The sequence below is a fragment of the Strix uralensis genome, chromosome 4 (genome assembly GCF_047716275.1).
Source record: "Strix uralensis isolate ZFMK-TIS-50842 chromosome 4, bStrUra1, whole genome shotgun sequence".
NCBI classification, from domain to species: Eukaryota; Metazoa; Chordata; class Aves; order Strigiformes; family Strigidae; genus Strix; species Strix uralensis.
The window spans coordinates 122,334,382-122,352,471 of record NC_133975.1 but is presented as its reverse complement, the minus strand read 5'-3'; the positions used below and the strand labels follow the sequence as shown (position 1 = coordinate 122,352,471).

The following is an 18,090-nucleotide window of genomic DNA, read 5'->3' as shown; positions in this document are numbered from 1 at the left end:
GCTGTTTACAATTGTACCATATGACAAACTGCTGAAAACCTGTGTAGGTTAATATTTATGTAAGCAAGACTGTCAACACCTAATATAGAAATATGTCAGTTCCCGGACTGCACACTGCATAGATAGCCACATATTGAAAATACAGCTACCTGAATGCCTCACTCTGTTTCTTGAACTAACTGAGCTAAAGCAGGCAGAACCACATCAATCTAAGCATGCTCCGTAGGCAAAATAGTTGGACTTATTTGCCAGCAAGACATAGACTCATGAAACAGTTGGGTTGAGCAAAATAAAGTTCTGGTCTCATTTGTATTCTATCAAGAAAAAGTAATAAAGACATTTTTAAAACTACAAACTAATGAAACAGAAGCAATGGTGCTAACTAGCCCTTCATTATTAAGGTAATTACTTAAATAGATCACTTAAAATTTTGCCCTGTAATATCAGCTCCTGGTATACAGAAAGAAGCCAGTATCAAAATGACTTACCAAGCACTAAATTATTTTTGTTACAAAGGATATTACACTCCATGCTACTCATCAAAACCAATCTGGTATGAAAAGCAAAAGCATTCTGCTCATTCAGGCTGCTCCAGGGAAGACACAGGCATATTCGCGAGTGGAAAGGATTAGAGATAAAATACAGGACATGGCCAAGAAGGGTTCATCTGAAGCACTGGATTCAGACAAATACCAGACAGAAGAAAGAAGGACTGAATGAGGGGGAAAATCAGTATTTTGGTATTCCTGATCACATAGAGCAGCCTGAGTACAAGTTAGCATCTGTGACTGTAAAGCCTCCTTTACCATAAAAGCTTTGGGCTAGGTTTTCAGGTTACCTTCCTTTGCCCCAAACACACCATCCCCAACAGACATACCTTTCTCATCACCTCCAGCTTCCTCAGTTCTACATTTTGGTGCACATCTAGAAAATCCACAGAGGATCCATTCCTGCTTCAGCTGGGTTTTATTTCAGATGCTTAGTTAAAGGCTTGACACCTATACTGCCAAGCAAATAACATCTCAGGAGGGCATTTACTTATTCCTACTGTTAACGAGTTAAATGGTCACTGACAGCATTAAATGATGCAGTGGAAATCACCCAAGTACAGAAGTCATATGCCCACACAATGAGTATTTTTAAACAGGGGAGGGACACAGGGGCTTCTTAAAACCCAGTGTTCCTGTGATATATTTAACTGACATCAGTTCTGAAATGATACTTCTCAGAGGTATAATAGGCTGAAATTGCAGCACTATTTAAAATAGCACTTAGCAGGAAAATGTGAGATGCATGTTCTTCCATCACTGCAGACAGAGAGATTTGACTATTTCTGACCCAAAGATGATAACTTCAAATTTCAGCAGAAATAAGCAACTCCTGAAGACCTGCTCAAGACACAATATCAAAGAATATTCCGAAACTTGCCCCGGACTCCAACTAGCTTCACTAATAACGATTAGATTAGATTCATTTTATGCTTATTAACTTCCACTGAGTCATTTCCTCTCAGTTAAAACTCCATAGGGCAGTGCTTCTTAATAAGTGAGCTCCACCACTGAAGACACGAAAAGCCCAACAAAAAAAGACAGAAACCCCAAGAGCGTCACTCTGTGATGACCAGTAAAGCAGCACTAACTGATGCTGAGTGAGGCACTGGCTAAGCAATTTGAAATGTCCTGCCAAAAGAAACAGCTTCCATCCTCCAGCAGGAAAAATGAGGGAAGTTTTAGAAGGCCAAAATTCACAGCTATTTCACAGAGAATTTAAAAGTACCTTCAGAGTACTCTTGCAGCTGATCAAGCACTGCAGCTATAGTGCTGGTGCATTATATTAGCTCAACATTTCATTTTTGTTATAAATGATAATGTGGGATGTCTAATTTTGCCATGAGCACAAGCAAGCAAACCAGTCTAGCTCAGAATAGAGACAGTGTCACTTCAAAGTCCATCTGCCCTGCAAACCATATCCTGTACACCGTAAACTGTTAGAGTGACTGTAAGTCAGCCATGAGAACTAAATATTCAATTAACTATCAGTCTGATTTTACTATTTTGCCTGCTAAGTCTATCTGTTTTAATGAAGTATTAAAATAGTTAAATACATTATTGGAAGAGTCTGAAAGTCACTAATAAAGTTGCAAAACAGGTGCAAACTGTCAAATTACAATCCCCCAGGAAAGTCACTGTTATCATTTTACCTACAGAATGCTCTGTTCCCACTGCAGCAAATCCACCAGCACAGCTGCCACTGCTGCTGAGCTGAGGAGCCCCAATTAACAGAGTCAGAGCAAGCAATGGTGTTCAGGAGACCGGGAACCAAAAAAGCAGGCAGACTGGGAGGGCTGGGGTGGGGGGAGCTAGAGGAGTGCTCCTCTTGACAAGCTAGGAAGGGCAGAAAGAATGGAAGAAGCCAAGGAAAAAAGAGACTCTAATAGCTAGACAACAGCAAGATTCCATATATTCAGGAAAACAGAATAATCAGGTGCATTTAGCTATGGATGAACAAGAAAATATAGAAAGGGTCATATCAAAAATCTTAAATTAAGGGAGAAAATATCAGGTTCAGGAAAGCAGAAGATCAGAGCAAGGACAAAGAAGAAATATACATGGCTCCAGTCAAACTCATCCATGAATACTTCAGACTTTTCCCCCTAGTTTAAAATCCCTTCCACTGACCACCATTTACGCCCACAAATAGGTTCAAACTTGGGTGGCTCTGAAGGCACAGAGATTCTCCCCTCTGACATATCTGTGAGCACATTTTTTTTTAATTGTTCTGCTTTGTTCTTCCTCTTGGGCATCATGAATGTCTCAGAATATAGAGCTAATCCAAGCCCCAACTGCTGCAACAGCAGTCCCCACTGAACCGCCTAGAGCAGCTGGAAAAGTCACCACGTCTCCTGGGGGGCTGCCTCTGGTGCTCCAGAACTTCCTGTATTATCATGCATCAAGGCACTCAGGGCTGACAAAAATCAGCCCTCCCTAGAGGCAGCCTCACATGATAAAGATCTTTAAAGTATCTGGTCAGCAGGAAGCACGGCAAGTGTTTTGTTGTGCTCCAATTCTGCTTTTGCTGTGAAGCTGGAGTAAAGACCTAGAACATCCTCTCCAAAATCCCAACTTCACCATGACCTCCCCTCATCACTAGATCCATTTTTTCCCCTCTTTCCCTGTCTCCTCTTTTTCACATTTCCTGCTAATCTGGTTGGCACCAGGCTCCCTCTTTTCTTCATTTTGCCACCTCCAGCACATCCCAAGCTGTTCCCACACAACCCCTGTGGCCTGTGCTGTCCAGGTGAGGGTTCTCCTTCCAAACATCTCCCTGACACTGATGCCTTGCACAATCTCTCCTTGGTTCATACCATGATCCCTAATCCTCTATACAGGGGAGTTTCGTCTTCCAAGGCAGTCACTCCTAGATGCCCAATGCTGCTTTATCTGGTCACCACCACTTTCTCAGCCAATTCCCTTTGAGGCTCTCTCAAATCCTCACCATGGGCTCTCCACCTTGGCTGATCATTCAATGCCTCCCCCCTCTAATTAAATAGACATATCTTGATCACAGATCTATTGGCCTTCGGGACATTTTTCATGCTTTCAGCAGTGCTGATGTCCAAAACTCTACCTTCCCTCTCTTAGCTACTCCAATTTCTTTACCTCCTCCCTTTGCTTAACTACAGCTCTGTGTTTCATCTCTGTTTGCCCTGTCAGTCTCACAGTCATCATGGATGAGCTCTTCCTAGCAGGGAGCCTGGCTTACCATATGCTGATAAAGCACTGTGTAAATGCATGATGCAGTATTAGCAATGATACCAGTAATGATGTTCTGCTCTTAAACATGCTGTCCTGAGAGCCATTTCTGTTTCCAAGAACAAAGCCTACTAAATTCAGGCTTATCTTCTAATTTATCCTTCTTACAGGCTAACACGAAATAGGATATACCTAAAGCATACACTGTTTTGTTTGTCCTTAATTATAGGCAGTATTATGCTGCCACAGCAACTAGGAAAGCTTAAGCTGCCCTAAGATGATACAAGATACTGCACAACGCTACACACCCTGCCCCGTCTCCTGTCCCCACTTAGTGCTGTGCCACACGCAGGTCATATTTACTCTCTGGGGACAGTTAGCAACCACATTCCAGCAGCCGCTGCATGGCACCGGCAAGTCGAGGCAAGCCCTTTGGTGGGAACCGCTCCATCTCCATTTCTTGCTCTCCCTGGCTCCATGCAGAGAAGAAAGGGGGCTGGGAAGCCATCCCCCTCTCCAGCACCGTGCAGTGGGGAAGACACTGCAGGCACCAGGCTGCTCCAGCCCACTAGCTTCAAAGGAGGGATTCATTAAGGGGAAAAGGCTAATTATATATCTGGCTCCCCCTGAAACAGCGGGATGCTCCACTTCTTCTACACATCTGTAGCTCTCCCCCAAGCCACAGATTGCTCAGCCACCCTTCTTGACCAGCTTCCAACAGTGACCAAATGGTAGCAAGAGAAAGTGGGGCATTGCGGGGCATTTAATGAAGAAAGGTTGATGCACGGAGCAGCTGTTGAGCTGCGTTAATGCCAGCGAGCCATCACGTCCCTGAATAGCCCCACAGCTCCTGTGATACTGCTATGACACTGAAAAGTAGGGACAAACCATGCATGGCTTTTGGATATATCTGCCAGCAAGGCAGCCTTAATCAGGAAGAGCTGGTACCCCACTTTCCTAGGTAATTAATTCAAGTTTAATTTTCCCACATCACCTCAACACAGAGTTTCTTGGGCATGGGTTATGCTTAATGAGGAAGCTTTAACAAGTGACTCCGCTTCTTCCCTTGACCCATCATTCACTAAGAATTTACTACACTTACCTGCAACTATAGCAAGCACTTCTGTTTCAACCTCACAGACTAGCTTAACTACCATGGGTCAGCACAAAAAGGTCTAACTCAGGATCCAATGAGTCACACATTTTCTTCACCTTTTGGTGAACTACTACTTATTCATAACCCAGTTATCCACTTTATCTGTCAAAGAGATTTAAATTGTGCCAGCTCTGCACAAAGCCAGGATACCAGTGCATCCCAGCAGGGTACAGGGCAAAAGTTTACAGCTATTAAATACAGAGAACTGGTGAACTCTATTAGCAGCTTAGCAGAAATATAATTCTTGCTTTTAACAGGACAGAGAATGATAGGCTGAAGTGATTTAGCTAAAAACATCTTAAACATGGCAACTTAAAAAAAATGTACGTTTCATTTTTTTGTGCTTTTTTTCCCCTGCATTAAAAATTCTGAAAGTACTGATAGTCATGGAATAATCAGGTTTAACAGGTTAGCGGTAATATATGCCTCAAGTGTTCCTAATACATCATAATCTTCTTTCACAGAATTTGCATCACTGTCAAACCGAACTACTGATTTTCGGTTGATGCTTTTAACATGTTTCTATGGTTACTTTCCAAGGTCGCATCACAGAAGCCTGAACAGCAGTTCAGAAAGACAAAAGGCATTTTGCATCCTTCACCATATTAAATAATTTATGAAAGTTAAGGCATCCTCATGGAAAAAAAAAATCATAAAAGAATAGGTTCTGAGGTTATTTTCTCAGCACCAGTTTGAAGCACAGTAAAATCAATATCTCTACAAAAGCCTTCAAGAACTAGACTATTTGACTAATGTTCCATATGGTACAAAATGCTAAGGAACACATTCTAAGTTTAGATCTATATGCACAAGCCTACATGAACTGCGTGAACGGACCTTAAAACAGAACATGTAGACATCTAATTTGCTGCTGTCAGCTTCATCTTTTAAATCAGGCACTAGGCACTGTCTCAGAAAGTATTCTAAATCTAAAAAATGCAAAAATGAAACTGAAAAAAATGAAGTAAAAATGGTAATGACAGCCTTTATTATTTCCATCATTTTTCATTCAAAGCCACACAGATTTCATCTGTCCCCAAAACGTTACAAATTTTGACTAGCGTAATGAAAGCTTGTAGACAAAATATCTGAATTCTCCTGCTTACCGCTACACTAGATCAGAGTTTATTGGAACTAATTGAAGTGTCTGAGGCTTGGAACAAAAACACATTAGTCATTTAGTGGTTGTGCTAATATTGCTATGCCTTTCCTGCAGTTTCATTAGATACAGACTGCTTCAATACCCTAATCATATGCTCAGTCACAGCACAATCAGTACACAAAGTACTGACAAGCTGTCCCTCCATGCCTAAAGCTGATAAGGTGTCTGCTCTATGAGTAACCTCAATTATTGACTATATTTTATGGTCAATCTAATGACCAAATGCTTATCAGTGAACCATCAGGTGCCTGTAATAGGATAGTGACCCTTAGTTTATATGTACCATTACTGCTCATTAGTGAATAATTAGATTCTTTAATCCACAACTCACAGGCATTAAAATATGATGGAATATCCTGAATCTAGAAAAAGACAACTATGCTTATTTTAACTCTTAAGATGTTCTATTACATTACTCAGAGATCGTATGTTACATCTTGTTAAGAAAAGCTGCTTGTAAAAAGCATATCATGTGTAATGTTTTATATCATGTCTAAATTGACACAGCTTTCCCAAACATGCAGGAATATGATGAGAGCGGAAAGATAATGGGTGTGATTCACCACTGTGATTCTCCAGTTTATTAACTTAAATGGTTTTAATCTAGCAAAGCCCAGCAAATAATTTAGAAACCTGAAAACTAGTGAGTGCTGTTTGGAAGACTAATTCATCAAACAAAAGCAGGCGGATGCAAGGAAAAGTAGCTGCAACTATACAGCTATTTATTTCCCTGCTTCAAAGGCAGCAGTCCCACAGCAGCAAGTGCAACCCTGTGACCAAACCAGTTTGAAAAGATATTTTCTTCTAAACAGCTTTGATTCTTCCTAGCTGCCCTGTCACTGCTCAAACCTTCCTTCCAGCTCACCCTTGTGCACCAAGGCCAGACAGCCATGCTCTCCCCCAAACACTGTACCTCCACCCAGCAGCACAGGCAGTGCTGCCACCACTGTCACCAGCCACCAACAGGCAGAAAAGGCACTTGAATGGTGATGGCTTCCATTTCTCAGGGGCCTTGATTAGCCTCCCAAGAGAGTGGTGGAGTATTTTTGGCAGATAGCCCATTAACCTCTTCCCAAGTGCATGTCCCTTCTCCTCCTCTCTGCCCTTCTCCTGCCTGTTCTTGGAAACACCATTTTCCCAGGTGTCCAGGTGACAAAAACCCCAACAGATTATTACAGCTTTATACCACAGCATGTCACAATATGCCAATATTTACTTAGTTGGAAGCATAGCCCACAGAAGGGTCCTACAACCATCTCACATATTTTCTCTTAGTAATATAAAGTTTGTTCAGGTTCCTTATACAAAAAAAAATCCTGGAAACAAGTATAAAGTGTGGAGCACTACACAAGGCATGGCTCATGCCACACCAAGGGACAAAGCCCAGCTGCGTTCTTCTTAAATCTGAAGAATGCAAGATGAAATTTCTCCTGCATTGTAAGGGTAAACTGAGAGCCTCTTCACAGCCATCCATGACTATGAGCTGCTCTTTTTGCTCTGGCTTTCTTATTCTGCCAGTAACCTACTGAGAAGCTACATTTTCTGCTATATCCTCTGGTCCTTTGGTAACACGACCATTGAGTAATGTCTGGCAATTTGCTTGTGTGACAAAGTCAGATGTTAATCAAAGCCTGCCTCCTTCTATAACAGATCAGAGTGAGGAAAAAAAGCTTAAAACTGATTTAATTTCTTAATACGCTTCTGTCTGCTGGCTCTAATATTTGGCTTTGATTTTGAATACTTAGCACTTCCATGCTAGACACTCTGCATTTCTAGGTAATGAATACTTCTTTTTTTTTTTTTTGAAAAGAAGAACATAATTAAGCTTGAAGAAATTAAATATGACATTCAAATGAGAAAGAGCTTCGGATGAATATGTAGATTTGGGCTGCACATATGCTTAAAAAAATCAATGCATTCATTGCAAAGACTATCTTAAAGACACTCATTTTAACCATGGGTACCTCTTATCACCAAGTAAACATTTTGCTGCAGCTCTTAGCTATTATTTTCCAGGTGAGGATGTGAACTGTCTGGATGGTCTTTTTAGTTTGTGACCTTACAAACACAAAGCTGACTCTCATTGAAGAACAAACTGGAGTAAAAACAAACGCAGCCAACCAAAACCTGTGCAGACCTCCTCCCTTCCCAGTCACAAGACAGCCCACAAGCAAGAGTCAAAGGGTGTTATTTCACCAAATAGAGACTCTAGTTTTAATGTGAAAAAGACATTTATTTGCTGCCAGGAAACCATGCCACAGCCCAAAAGCTAATTGTGCTAGGACCTGTATGAACACAGTTAATGCTGTTTCAGGAAGAACAAGACTGGAATCCTTTATGCGTACATGAAAAAAATCTGTATCTAGTGTTGTTGCTGCTAAGGAAATCACAGATGCAGTTTCCACAAGCACCCTATGAAGGTTTTTGTCTTCCAAACTAACCCTGCACCCCAATACACTGAATGTTAACATACATGCATATTTTTGCCTAGCTACTTTATTTCTACGACAAAACTACCCTTTTCCCAAGCTAAAGTCCCAACCATAGCCCCTTTTACAAAAGGGCTCTTGTAAAAAGATGGAGGTACTCACTAGATTTGGTCAAAGAGAGGGCAATGATTTGAAAAATATATATATGTGTGTGTGTGTGTGTGTGTGTGATAATTAATATATTAATTGCATTTATTTCAGTAGAGAACAAGGAACAAAATGTGCCAGGCTCTGCATAACGCAAGTAACATACTGGCCCTGCTATGAAGTTCAGAATTTAAGTGGCTGAGGAGAGAAATACACTAGGGAAAGAATCAGCAATGAACTAGGACTACAGCGTAACACTAGTGCCATGACTCCTTTTTCATCTCTAGGTGCTTGCTGAAAGAGGATTAGCTGAACAGAGAGACAAAGGACAGAGATGTGGATGCTGCTGCAAAGGATTCAAGGCAGAGATGACCTTCTTCCTCAACATGCTCAAGGCTGGATGGTGCAAAGGGAAAGAGGAGATGGGACTGGAAAGGCTGGAACAAAGAAGCCTGATATTCCATCAGTACTGAACAAAACCAGCCAAAACATGATATCCCAATATTTGTGGTCCCTGGATAAGCCACTTCCACCCCAGTTTCTGCCAGCAGCTGTCTCTCACTCATCCTTGAAGATTTCCTCCTCTTCCTCTCCCCTCCTGCTGAGGACTGCACAACTCAAGGGCAGGAAGAAGACTCAGCATGGAAACTTTGATCCATAAGGTCCCAATGGCAGGAGAAGTCAGAATAGAAGGAGCAGTGGGAGAGGGAGCCTCTCCTGAGGTTAATGCTGATGGTGGTAAAGCAGCCTGGCCAGGACTACGAAACGATACCTACCTGAGGACCTGCTCAACATATTTATGACTGCTAGGGATCAATAATGGATCTCTCTACCCCAGCCTTTGTGAGCTTTTCTGCATTTCAATTTATGTTTTTAATCACAGTCATAACCGAACTTGTTTCTTGAATGCTTGCTTTTAGGGAACCCAAGATTCTTAGATGGGCTCTGGAATACTGAGAAATGAATGCTGAAACACATTAATCAGCAGTGTGATGAAAGATCATGAAAATGCTACAAAACTAATTCAGATAACTGATAACTCGTAAAGGAAAAATATATTTCTCACTTAAGTTTCTCTCTCTCTCTCCAACAACCACAAAAAAAGAAACAGAAGTGTTTTGTGCAAAAAAAATTCTAACCATCCTGTTCTTCGGTTAAAAAATTGAAAAGAATCAATTTTGAACAGAGGAAACATGGGTAGGGAATAAGCAATGTACTAATGGGTTTTAAAATGTTTTAGCTAGCACATAGCTGCTAAAGCTATAAAACTCTGATTCACTCAAGGCAAAGACAGACTCATGAGCAGCAATTAGGGCCTGATCCAATGTACAATGATGTCATTTGCAGTCTTGCTGCTGACTTCAAGAATCTTTGAATCAAACCAATGACAATCATTAGTAAGGATCTGTCACTTTACAGTAAAACCACAACTGAGTTTTGCTGACCCGTGACAGAAGCATCACTGTGAGAAAAGATTTTGGGTCTTATTTCAGATTATTAGGCACCGATTTCTTTCTGTCAATTCCAAGGAGGCTATTTTATTTTCTGGATTCCCCAGTGCAAGTGACAGTCTTTACATTTGTTTATGACATGCAGATTCACACTGAAATAAATCCGGAGTAGATTAAGCTCAATCACATTGTTCATACCCACAATATGAAATACAGTGATGGAAGCTGTGCTGCTGTCCAGTCTAGGTACTTTGGAAAGGATTTATCTGTCCTTATTTAGGTAACTAAACAAGAAAATAGATGTCTGAGCTTTACCCCTTACCTTTCCTCTCCACTCCCACTGACTTCAGACACCTATCTTAAAATGAAACAAATCATCTTCTGTAGGCAACCATTTCTCTGTGTTGACTTTAAACCTGCAGCACTTAGCACAGAGACAAAACACTAACTTACACACACCACCCTTGAGGCAGTCATTTCCCAACCCCTTGTGTACAGACAGACTGTTATATGTAGGCATAGAATGCTTAAGACTCACTGTACTATGTTCTTCTGAAAAACAGGACTTGGGAAGTTGAGTTCCTTCTGAAGTCAGATTGTAACTTATAGTAAACATCATTTATTTAACAGTGCAAAACATTTTAAAGATCAAGGAAAAGGAAACAATACAATTACCATCATGATTACATGATACAAAGGATCCTCACTCAGTACATAAATCTGACTTTAATGCCGTTCACAGACATACGTTTTTCAATATTGTCTCAAAACATGTTCAGTTCTGAATTAAAAAAGGAGTTTGGAATGCAAGTACAAAGCCCTGAATTTTGTTGTTTCAAATACCATCTGCTTGACAGCTTATTGCATTTAATCAACATTGCTAATTAAAATAAACATTTTACAAACAAAACTAAGATATCATTTTTGTTATAAGACCCAAGAATGGAAAAACGAAAAAAGATTGTTCTGGGCTACTGCTAAAAAAAGAATGTCTTAAATGGTTTCAACAGTTGCTACCAGCTATGGAAAAACTTATTTGCACACACAGACCATGCTACTGAAAAAAATCTAACTTTATTTAATTTGGATCTGAGTGAAAAAACCTTGTTACTTCAGCTTCTGCTCCAAGAAGCCTACAGAATAACACACTTGATACAGGTGGAAATGGCCATTAAGGGCTAGAAAAAGACCAACACACATTTTCTTGGGTTTTGGTCAACGGATGTGCCTGCTTAGGTCTCCAGAAAGACAAACAGGGTGTCACCATCACATCCCTGCTCCCCAGTGGCAGTGGAAAGCCACAGTCATGACCAGGTGACCAGCTCCACCTCTCAGCAACCAGTACCACACGCTACACCTTCTACCCATGCCAAAGACTCAACAGCATTCCTCAATTGTTTGAAGTCCCGTGAGCAGTTACAGAAACCAGGAAGGTGAAAAACTACCTTATGAAGAACGAAGCTGCAGCTGAGGTACCTGCCGAGACCCCGGCTGGAGCAACCATGCTCTGGCAGGCTGCTGAGCCACCTGCTCCCGTGGGGTCGGAGTTGTTCTGCCCTGAGCTGATCTGAACATTGGGACCATCTCGGCCACTTTCTGGTGTTGTTTCTGCCTGAAAAAAATAAAGACATATGTACAAGTTAATACACTTGCTGAATGGCCATGACAGGGAGAAATCTTGTGCAGCACTTCCAAAGAGTGTCTTTGCAAGGGTGAAGGTGCAGATCAGCAGCGGCTGAGGAGCGATACAGCTGAACAAGTGTCCCACAGTAGGTCCTGCAACAGAGAAGGGTTTTACCATGACTACGGCAGATGAGCAGAAAAACATGGAGACCCTTTGTGATGGGTAATGCACAGTTAAATAGTTTGACAGGCATGAAGAAATGGAAAACGATAAGCAGAACCTTTTTGTTTTACAGTGTTATTTGGGAGCTGGCAGAACTGTTTATTTGGTTCAGTTATAACTGTCAGGAATTATTTCTCAGTGGCACATCATCTACAAGACCTATCTGTTTAAGAGGAACTAACCAGTCACATTTGTAACATGTTTCCACATGAATAACCCCAAGAACTAAATAAAAAAAAATTGATTTTTTAAAACATATATACAGCCCTGTTTTTCAGCATTATTCATCTTAGTAGCACAAGTGCACGGCATCTTTTTCTCCTGCAAACTGTTCCAGTGGAAGAACAGGAGTGACTGGAGATGCATCTTCCCCAGCATAATGCATCTGCAGTATGAGAGACAGAGTTTCGAGGGTGGTGATTATTTGGGCATTTTGCCAAATATCAGACATCTGTATTGTGAAATTGTGTCATGTCGATATCTTCATGTTTAGGCCACCAACTCTTTCAGTACCAAGTTCAATTAAGTCCCATCAGTCAAATGTTCATTGACAGTGCTGGGAAGACCTCCTTTTCAGAAGAACCTGCTCTATGTCTAGGAGTACGGAAGATTTAATTAAAGATGACACCACAATAAATATTTGTCAAAAGAGTTAATTGCTTCATGTATGATAATATATGATGTTTCTGTCTTTTGAAATACTACTTTGACATTTCCAACTAATTAGCTAAAATAAATTCCAGAAAAGGAGACAGCCTTGTAATGAAGCACAAATGTAATTAAGTACTTCCTGGGATGACACCAAATTTTAAATTTTGTGCTGCCATATATCATGTTTCACAGCTATAGATATGCAGACATGGTAATAGGGCCTTCCCAGTTACATACACACCCTCAATTTTCTCATACACTTACAACCTAAACAGAGTTTTTCTCATGAGAACTTACACAACCCAGTTATTAGGTACCAAGTAAAAGAAAACTCTGCCAACCAAGTAGTACTCAGCTGGTGCATGAAAGGCCGTCTGGAATTTCATCTGGATTCATTCCCATAGGTTGAGTGCTGAATTCCCAGTTCCCAGCAAAGTCAACAAGAAGAAAGTGCACCCAGCTCTTTTGAAGGTCTGCTCTTTAAAGATTAATACTATTATCAGTATTATGGAGTGGCTGACTAATGCTTTACCATAGACTGCTACACAAAAAAGTACTTTTATAGAGCTCACCTAAGAGATCTGAGGCTGAGGCACAGAACAACATTCACACAGATTAATTTAATCCTAGTGAAGCTACTTGCGCTAGAAGCCTAACTAGAAACTTTGAATAACCTTCTGCAAAACCCTTCACTTTGTAATACAGAAGTCTCAAGAGATCAGATTTCTTAGCAATGCAGGCGGAAAGGCAGAGACCAAGCACTGCCAGAGATCAAGACTGGCACAAAGAAGTGGTATGGCAGGAACACATGCTTAAAAAAGTGAGTTTATCTATCCCATCCACTATCTACTGGCAATGACAGCCAGGAACAGAGGTGCTTGGAAAAAGGTCAAATCCCCTCATGTGGTTAATTGCTTAAAACTAAGTGATGGAGTAATGAGGACGTTGAGGTAGTCAATAAAGCAGGTACTTGATCACTAATGAATTGAGGCAACAAATGTGTTGTCTTGACCTATACCAGTCACAGTAATTATATGGCATGGGGAAAAATATGTAGACTGGGAAAAATCCAATGTAACATCTGAACTTCTGAGTTTCATGAACTGACACAAAGTGCTAATAATAAGTGGAGTTTACTACAGATTTAGCAATTTACGGATTAAGAAATCTACACCAGAAGCTCTGGAGCTGGTACGTGGGGCTTACAAACTGGCATATCAGGGTGCTGCCATGCACAGTGGCTGGTGGCATGATGGTCAGCAAGAGAAGGAAACCCAACCAGCACCACTGGCAGGCTAACACTTGTGTTTGAATACTCCCATACATTCTGCCGGGAAGACAAACATAACCCCTCTGTCATGTGAGCTGTTGTCTCAGATTAAAAATTACAGGGCCAAAATAAATTCCCAAAACATATTTTTCCATTCACTTTCAACAGGGGCTGTATCAGACAACAGGACTATGAAACAAAGAAAATCCTGTTTAAGCAAAATTTTGAAAAAAGAAGACAGAAGCAGCAATGTCTTTCTAACCAATCATACTTTAGCTAATGCATAATCTAAATGATGGCATAATTTAATGCTAAATTTGAAATATATAGAGTTAGCATGAAACTTCACTTAATTTTACAGCAAAGTGTAACATTTCTAAGAACTGACTGGAATCTGTTAAGAGATCAGTTCCTGTAAAAGCTATTCACACTTAACAAAAATATGAGCAATGTATAACATACATTCTTTTTTCACCACTCTTTTACTTCTATGAGAACTTAGAAGCTCACATTTCTAAGAGACTGTGGATATATCAGGCATCTAACTTGAAATATCCAAATCAAACCCGGTATTTCAGATATCAGATGATTAATATACTTTCCAAACCAACATATCCAAGTTGGATGTCTGTAAATTGCTATTCCGACATTAGACACTTTTGAAAACTCGAACTGTAATTTCTGGGTAAATTTGGAAGTTTTTTATTCTCAGTTCTGTGCATGCATGAAAGGAGAATGAGGGGAAACCAAGGAGAAGGCATTGATTCTTGTAAAGGGGGAAAAAGTGAAGTAAGACGTGCAAGATAAAATCATCTGAAGACTAGTGCAGAAGACAACCTGTATCTTTTTCATTAAGTCTTAAATTACCCAATCAGTATTCTTAAAACAGAGGTAACATCAGTTTTGCTGCACGATGAGAAGCTGAAAAGGCACAAAACAAGTTCTTCCAAGTTTAGGATTCATTTCAAAAACTACTTGCACCGTCCAAAGTACACAATTTCCCAGCACAACCATGTTCAGCTCTCCCTGAGACACTATGTCTCTCAGCTGATGAGGAGGACTCAGATGAGGAAATTTGTCAGGTCTGAGTCATTTGTCCTGAAGCAGGAAAACTAAAGACAAGTCATGGAACCATCCTGGGTACTCCTCTGTCACACCACGGTTGCCCCTTACACCTTCTGAAGGGGTATGAATAAGATAAAGGGGCTCTGTTTTTAAACTCAATGCAGGAATTACTTTCTGAGTCTGCCTCTTCTCAACCCATGCTCTTCTGGGGACTGCATGTGGAAAATACAGTTCTCTAGATGAATGGGAGCAAATTTGCATGACTTGTGCACACAAGTCTGCACAGAGAGAAAACTCCGATCTGCAGCTGAAGGGAACTGTGCTTCACTGTCTACTAAATTTTCATAAATCACTCACGATCAAATGCAGAAATCACAACTTTGTCACTATAAAGTGTTACTGACTGCACTGAATATTTAAAGTGTCATAGGCCTCCCCATCCAGAGATTAATGTTTGTTTTAATTTTCTAAGAAAAAGTTTGCCAGACAAAAGCCATTTACCCTTTGGAAACCAGCCAATCCTCAAAGGAAGGATTTCCAAAACTGCTCTATAGGACCCCTTCCCTCTACTCTCTCCGAAGGCACATGAAAACCGGTACCAGTAAGAGCACAGCAAGGACAACGCTTGAAAATGTCACACCAGGCGTTTTGCACGTACAGGAAGGACCAGTGTCTCAGTGCTTCATATCAGTGCCTGCATCATGGACAGGAGGATTTTGGTACTGGGTCCCATCACCCGTCCTGAGGAGATGGGAGCAGAGCTAGATATGCTGCGTTTTGGCTGGCAGCATCCAAACATGCAGCTGAGGTTGGCAGGGCTGCAACAAGCAATGACAGCATAAGTTCTTCCCAGTTAAAATGGCCAAAGGCTGTGGGACAGGGCAGGAAGAGACAGAGGCCACCTGACATCCTCAGGCTGTGGAGGTGTGCTGGGCAGAGCAGGGGCATCCCCTGCCCCATCCCCAACTCCCAGCACACAGGTTCCCTGCCGTGACCAGATGGCAGGAAACATCTGCCCAGGTTTAAACAAGTCAGACTAGTCAAAAATTACACTGTAGAAAAGTTGGCGATAGATTAAATTTCCAGGTACACAGTACACTGTCAGGCCATTACCAACTGAAGGACAATTACAACACTAACAAGCTCTTTACAAGTTTGAAGTACAAAGCCAAAAACTAAGCCATAATGTTTCCAATTTCCTGAATATTTCCACTCTCTGGACATTGACCTTTGTCCAGGGATCCAAAAAAGCCAAGCTAGGTGCTGCCACTTCGTCTCTGTAACACGCGCAAGATATGCGTCTGGCAACTGGCAAGAAAAACATGGGAATATAAAAATCTAGAGAAAAATAGATTAATCCCAGGATAGTAATGCCATGGTAAAAGAAAACCAGAAGGTTGGATAGAGCTGCAAAAAAAAGTAATCAGATATGATCTCTAAATGTAAGTATCAAGAACAGATTCACAGAAGAGGGAATGGAGAAAATTACAAAAGCGTCAACGAGTCTGACACACATCTGTGTAATCAGAGTCAGAACTCAATACAATTTGTCTTATTTCAAAAAATTGGTCCCATAATGAAAGCATTCAACAGGTCTTCAACAGTGAATTGCAGGTGAACCTCTAGCAAGATAAAGCCTGAGTCCGTACTGTGACTTTTTTTTTTCCCAAGTTGTTCTTACCCCTTTCTGACTAGCAGGCAGACATACAGCATTTTGAGTATTTGCTTTAATTTACCATTTTCTCCTTTCAGACTAGAACGTCACAGCCAATTAAATTGTAAAAACTGCTTGATCTAATGATTTTGCAATATATTAAATCTACTGTTTGTATATGATGAAACAATAATTTTCCCCCTAAATGATTCATGCTAAGACTCTTATGACCTACTACCACTAAGTGGAACAAATGTGACGTAAATCTCTATCTGGATAATGCTCACACTATAAACCCTTCTTTCCTGTAAGTGTGGGTAAGTCCTGCATACGTCTTCTATGTGAAATGTCTCCTCCTGACTGCCTGGCATTACGTAAAGATAACAGTGTAGCATATGCCAGGTTGAAGTGAAACGTGTTCTGGATAAACTTTTTACTGCCATTTGACAATGTTTCTGCCAGGACTCATTATAAAATAACTAGGGCATTTTATAACTACAATACACTATTGTAGTCATTTTATAACCTGCAGCTGCGATGTGGTAACAAGAATGCCTAAACCTGTAGTTTCAGACTTTTATATGCATCTCGTGTTCAGTGTAAATCAAAGGCAGAACATAATATCCCTTCCCCAAAAACAAGTTTTCAGCTACAAGAGTTGCTAGTGCCTGGCTTATCATTGATCTCTGAAGATGAGACAGAAGGAGAAAAATCAGAGAAGTAGAATTAAATAGAAATAGGAGGGCCCATCTGCTGTCACAGACTTGGAAAATAATATAGGAGATCCAAATACAACCTCAGGGGCCTTGTTTTTTGGATTAATATATGAATTACTAAAACAGGTTAAGGGTTTGGGTCTTCACCACCAAAAATCACTAGCAGTCTGTGCTTCATGCACAGAAAGGATCTCATCCTTCAACTCCTGGGCACATGCACCCAGCTGCATCCAGTGCTGGTGTCCTTGGGAATACAAGGATGGAGAAGCAGCAGCTTGTTCCCCTCTGAGCAGGGGCTCTTGATCTCAGTCTGACCCAGATCTCTCCTAAATCATGCTTCTTGGTCCCCGAGAAATTTATTAAAGTTTTGGGCAGGTCTTGGCCAGGCCTCCATCATCTACAAACTCCCATTCATTCCTTCCTTCAGCCTGCCCATGTTCTCAAGCTGGAAGGTCTCTGCAGCCAGGGCTCTGGTAGCACAAAAGTGCCACCATGCAGTGATAGACCAATTACTTGCCATTTCAGCACTCAGGACACCAGTACCAAACAGGCAGCACGCAATGCTCCTTTTTTCCTTCTTCACAGCTATCTGTCCAGTCACACAAACTTCACCCTCCTATCTGCACATGTAAACTCACCACTTGGAAAGTCAGGAGGACATGAAAAAGGGCTATTGAGAATGACACAGATCCTGCTGCACATAAACATTCTCAAACTGGGACTTTTCACATGCAGTGGATTTAAAACAGCCAGGCTAGAGGAACTGCTTCTTCTAATGCCTCCAGGCAAGC

General features: G+C 41.0%; 1 protein-coding gene across 2 annotated transcripts in view; it reads right to left on the bottom strand.

Annotated features, from left to right (window-relative positions):
- The window catches only part of KIF26A (kinesin family member 26A), a 102,254-nt gene that overhangs the window by 38,270 nt on the left and 45,894 nt on the right, over positions 1-18,090 (bottom strand). For both annotated transcript variants that reach the window (XM_074868943.1, XM_074868941.1), the window contains one exon: positions 11,543-11,709. In XM_074868943.1, the coding sequence (XP_074725044.1) occupies positions 11,543-11,709 (167 nt within the window). The remainder of the gene's footprint in view (positions 1-11,542; positions 11,710-18,090) is intronic.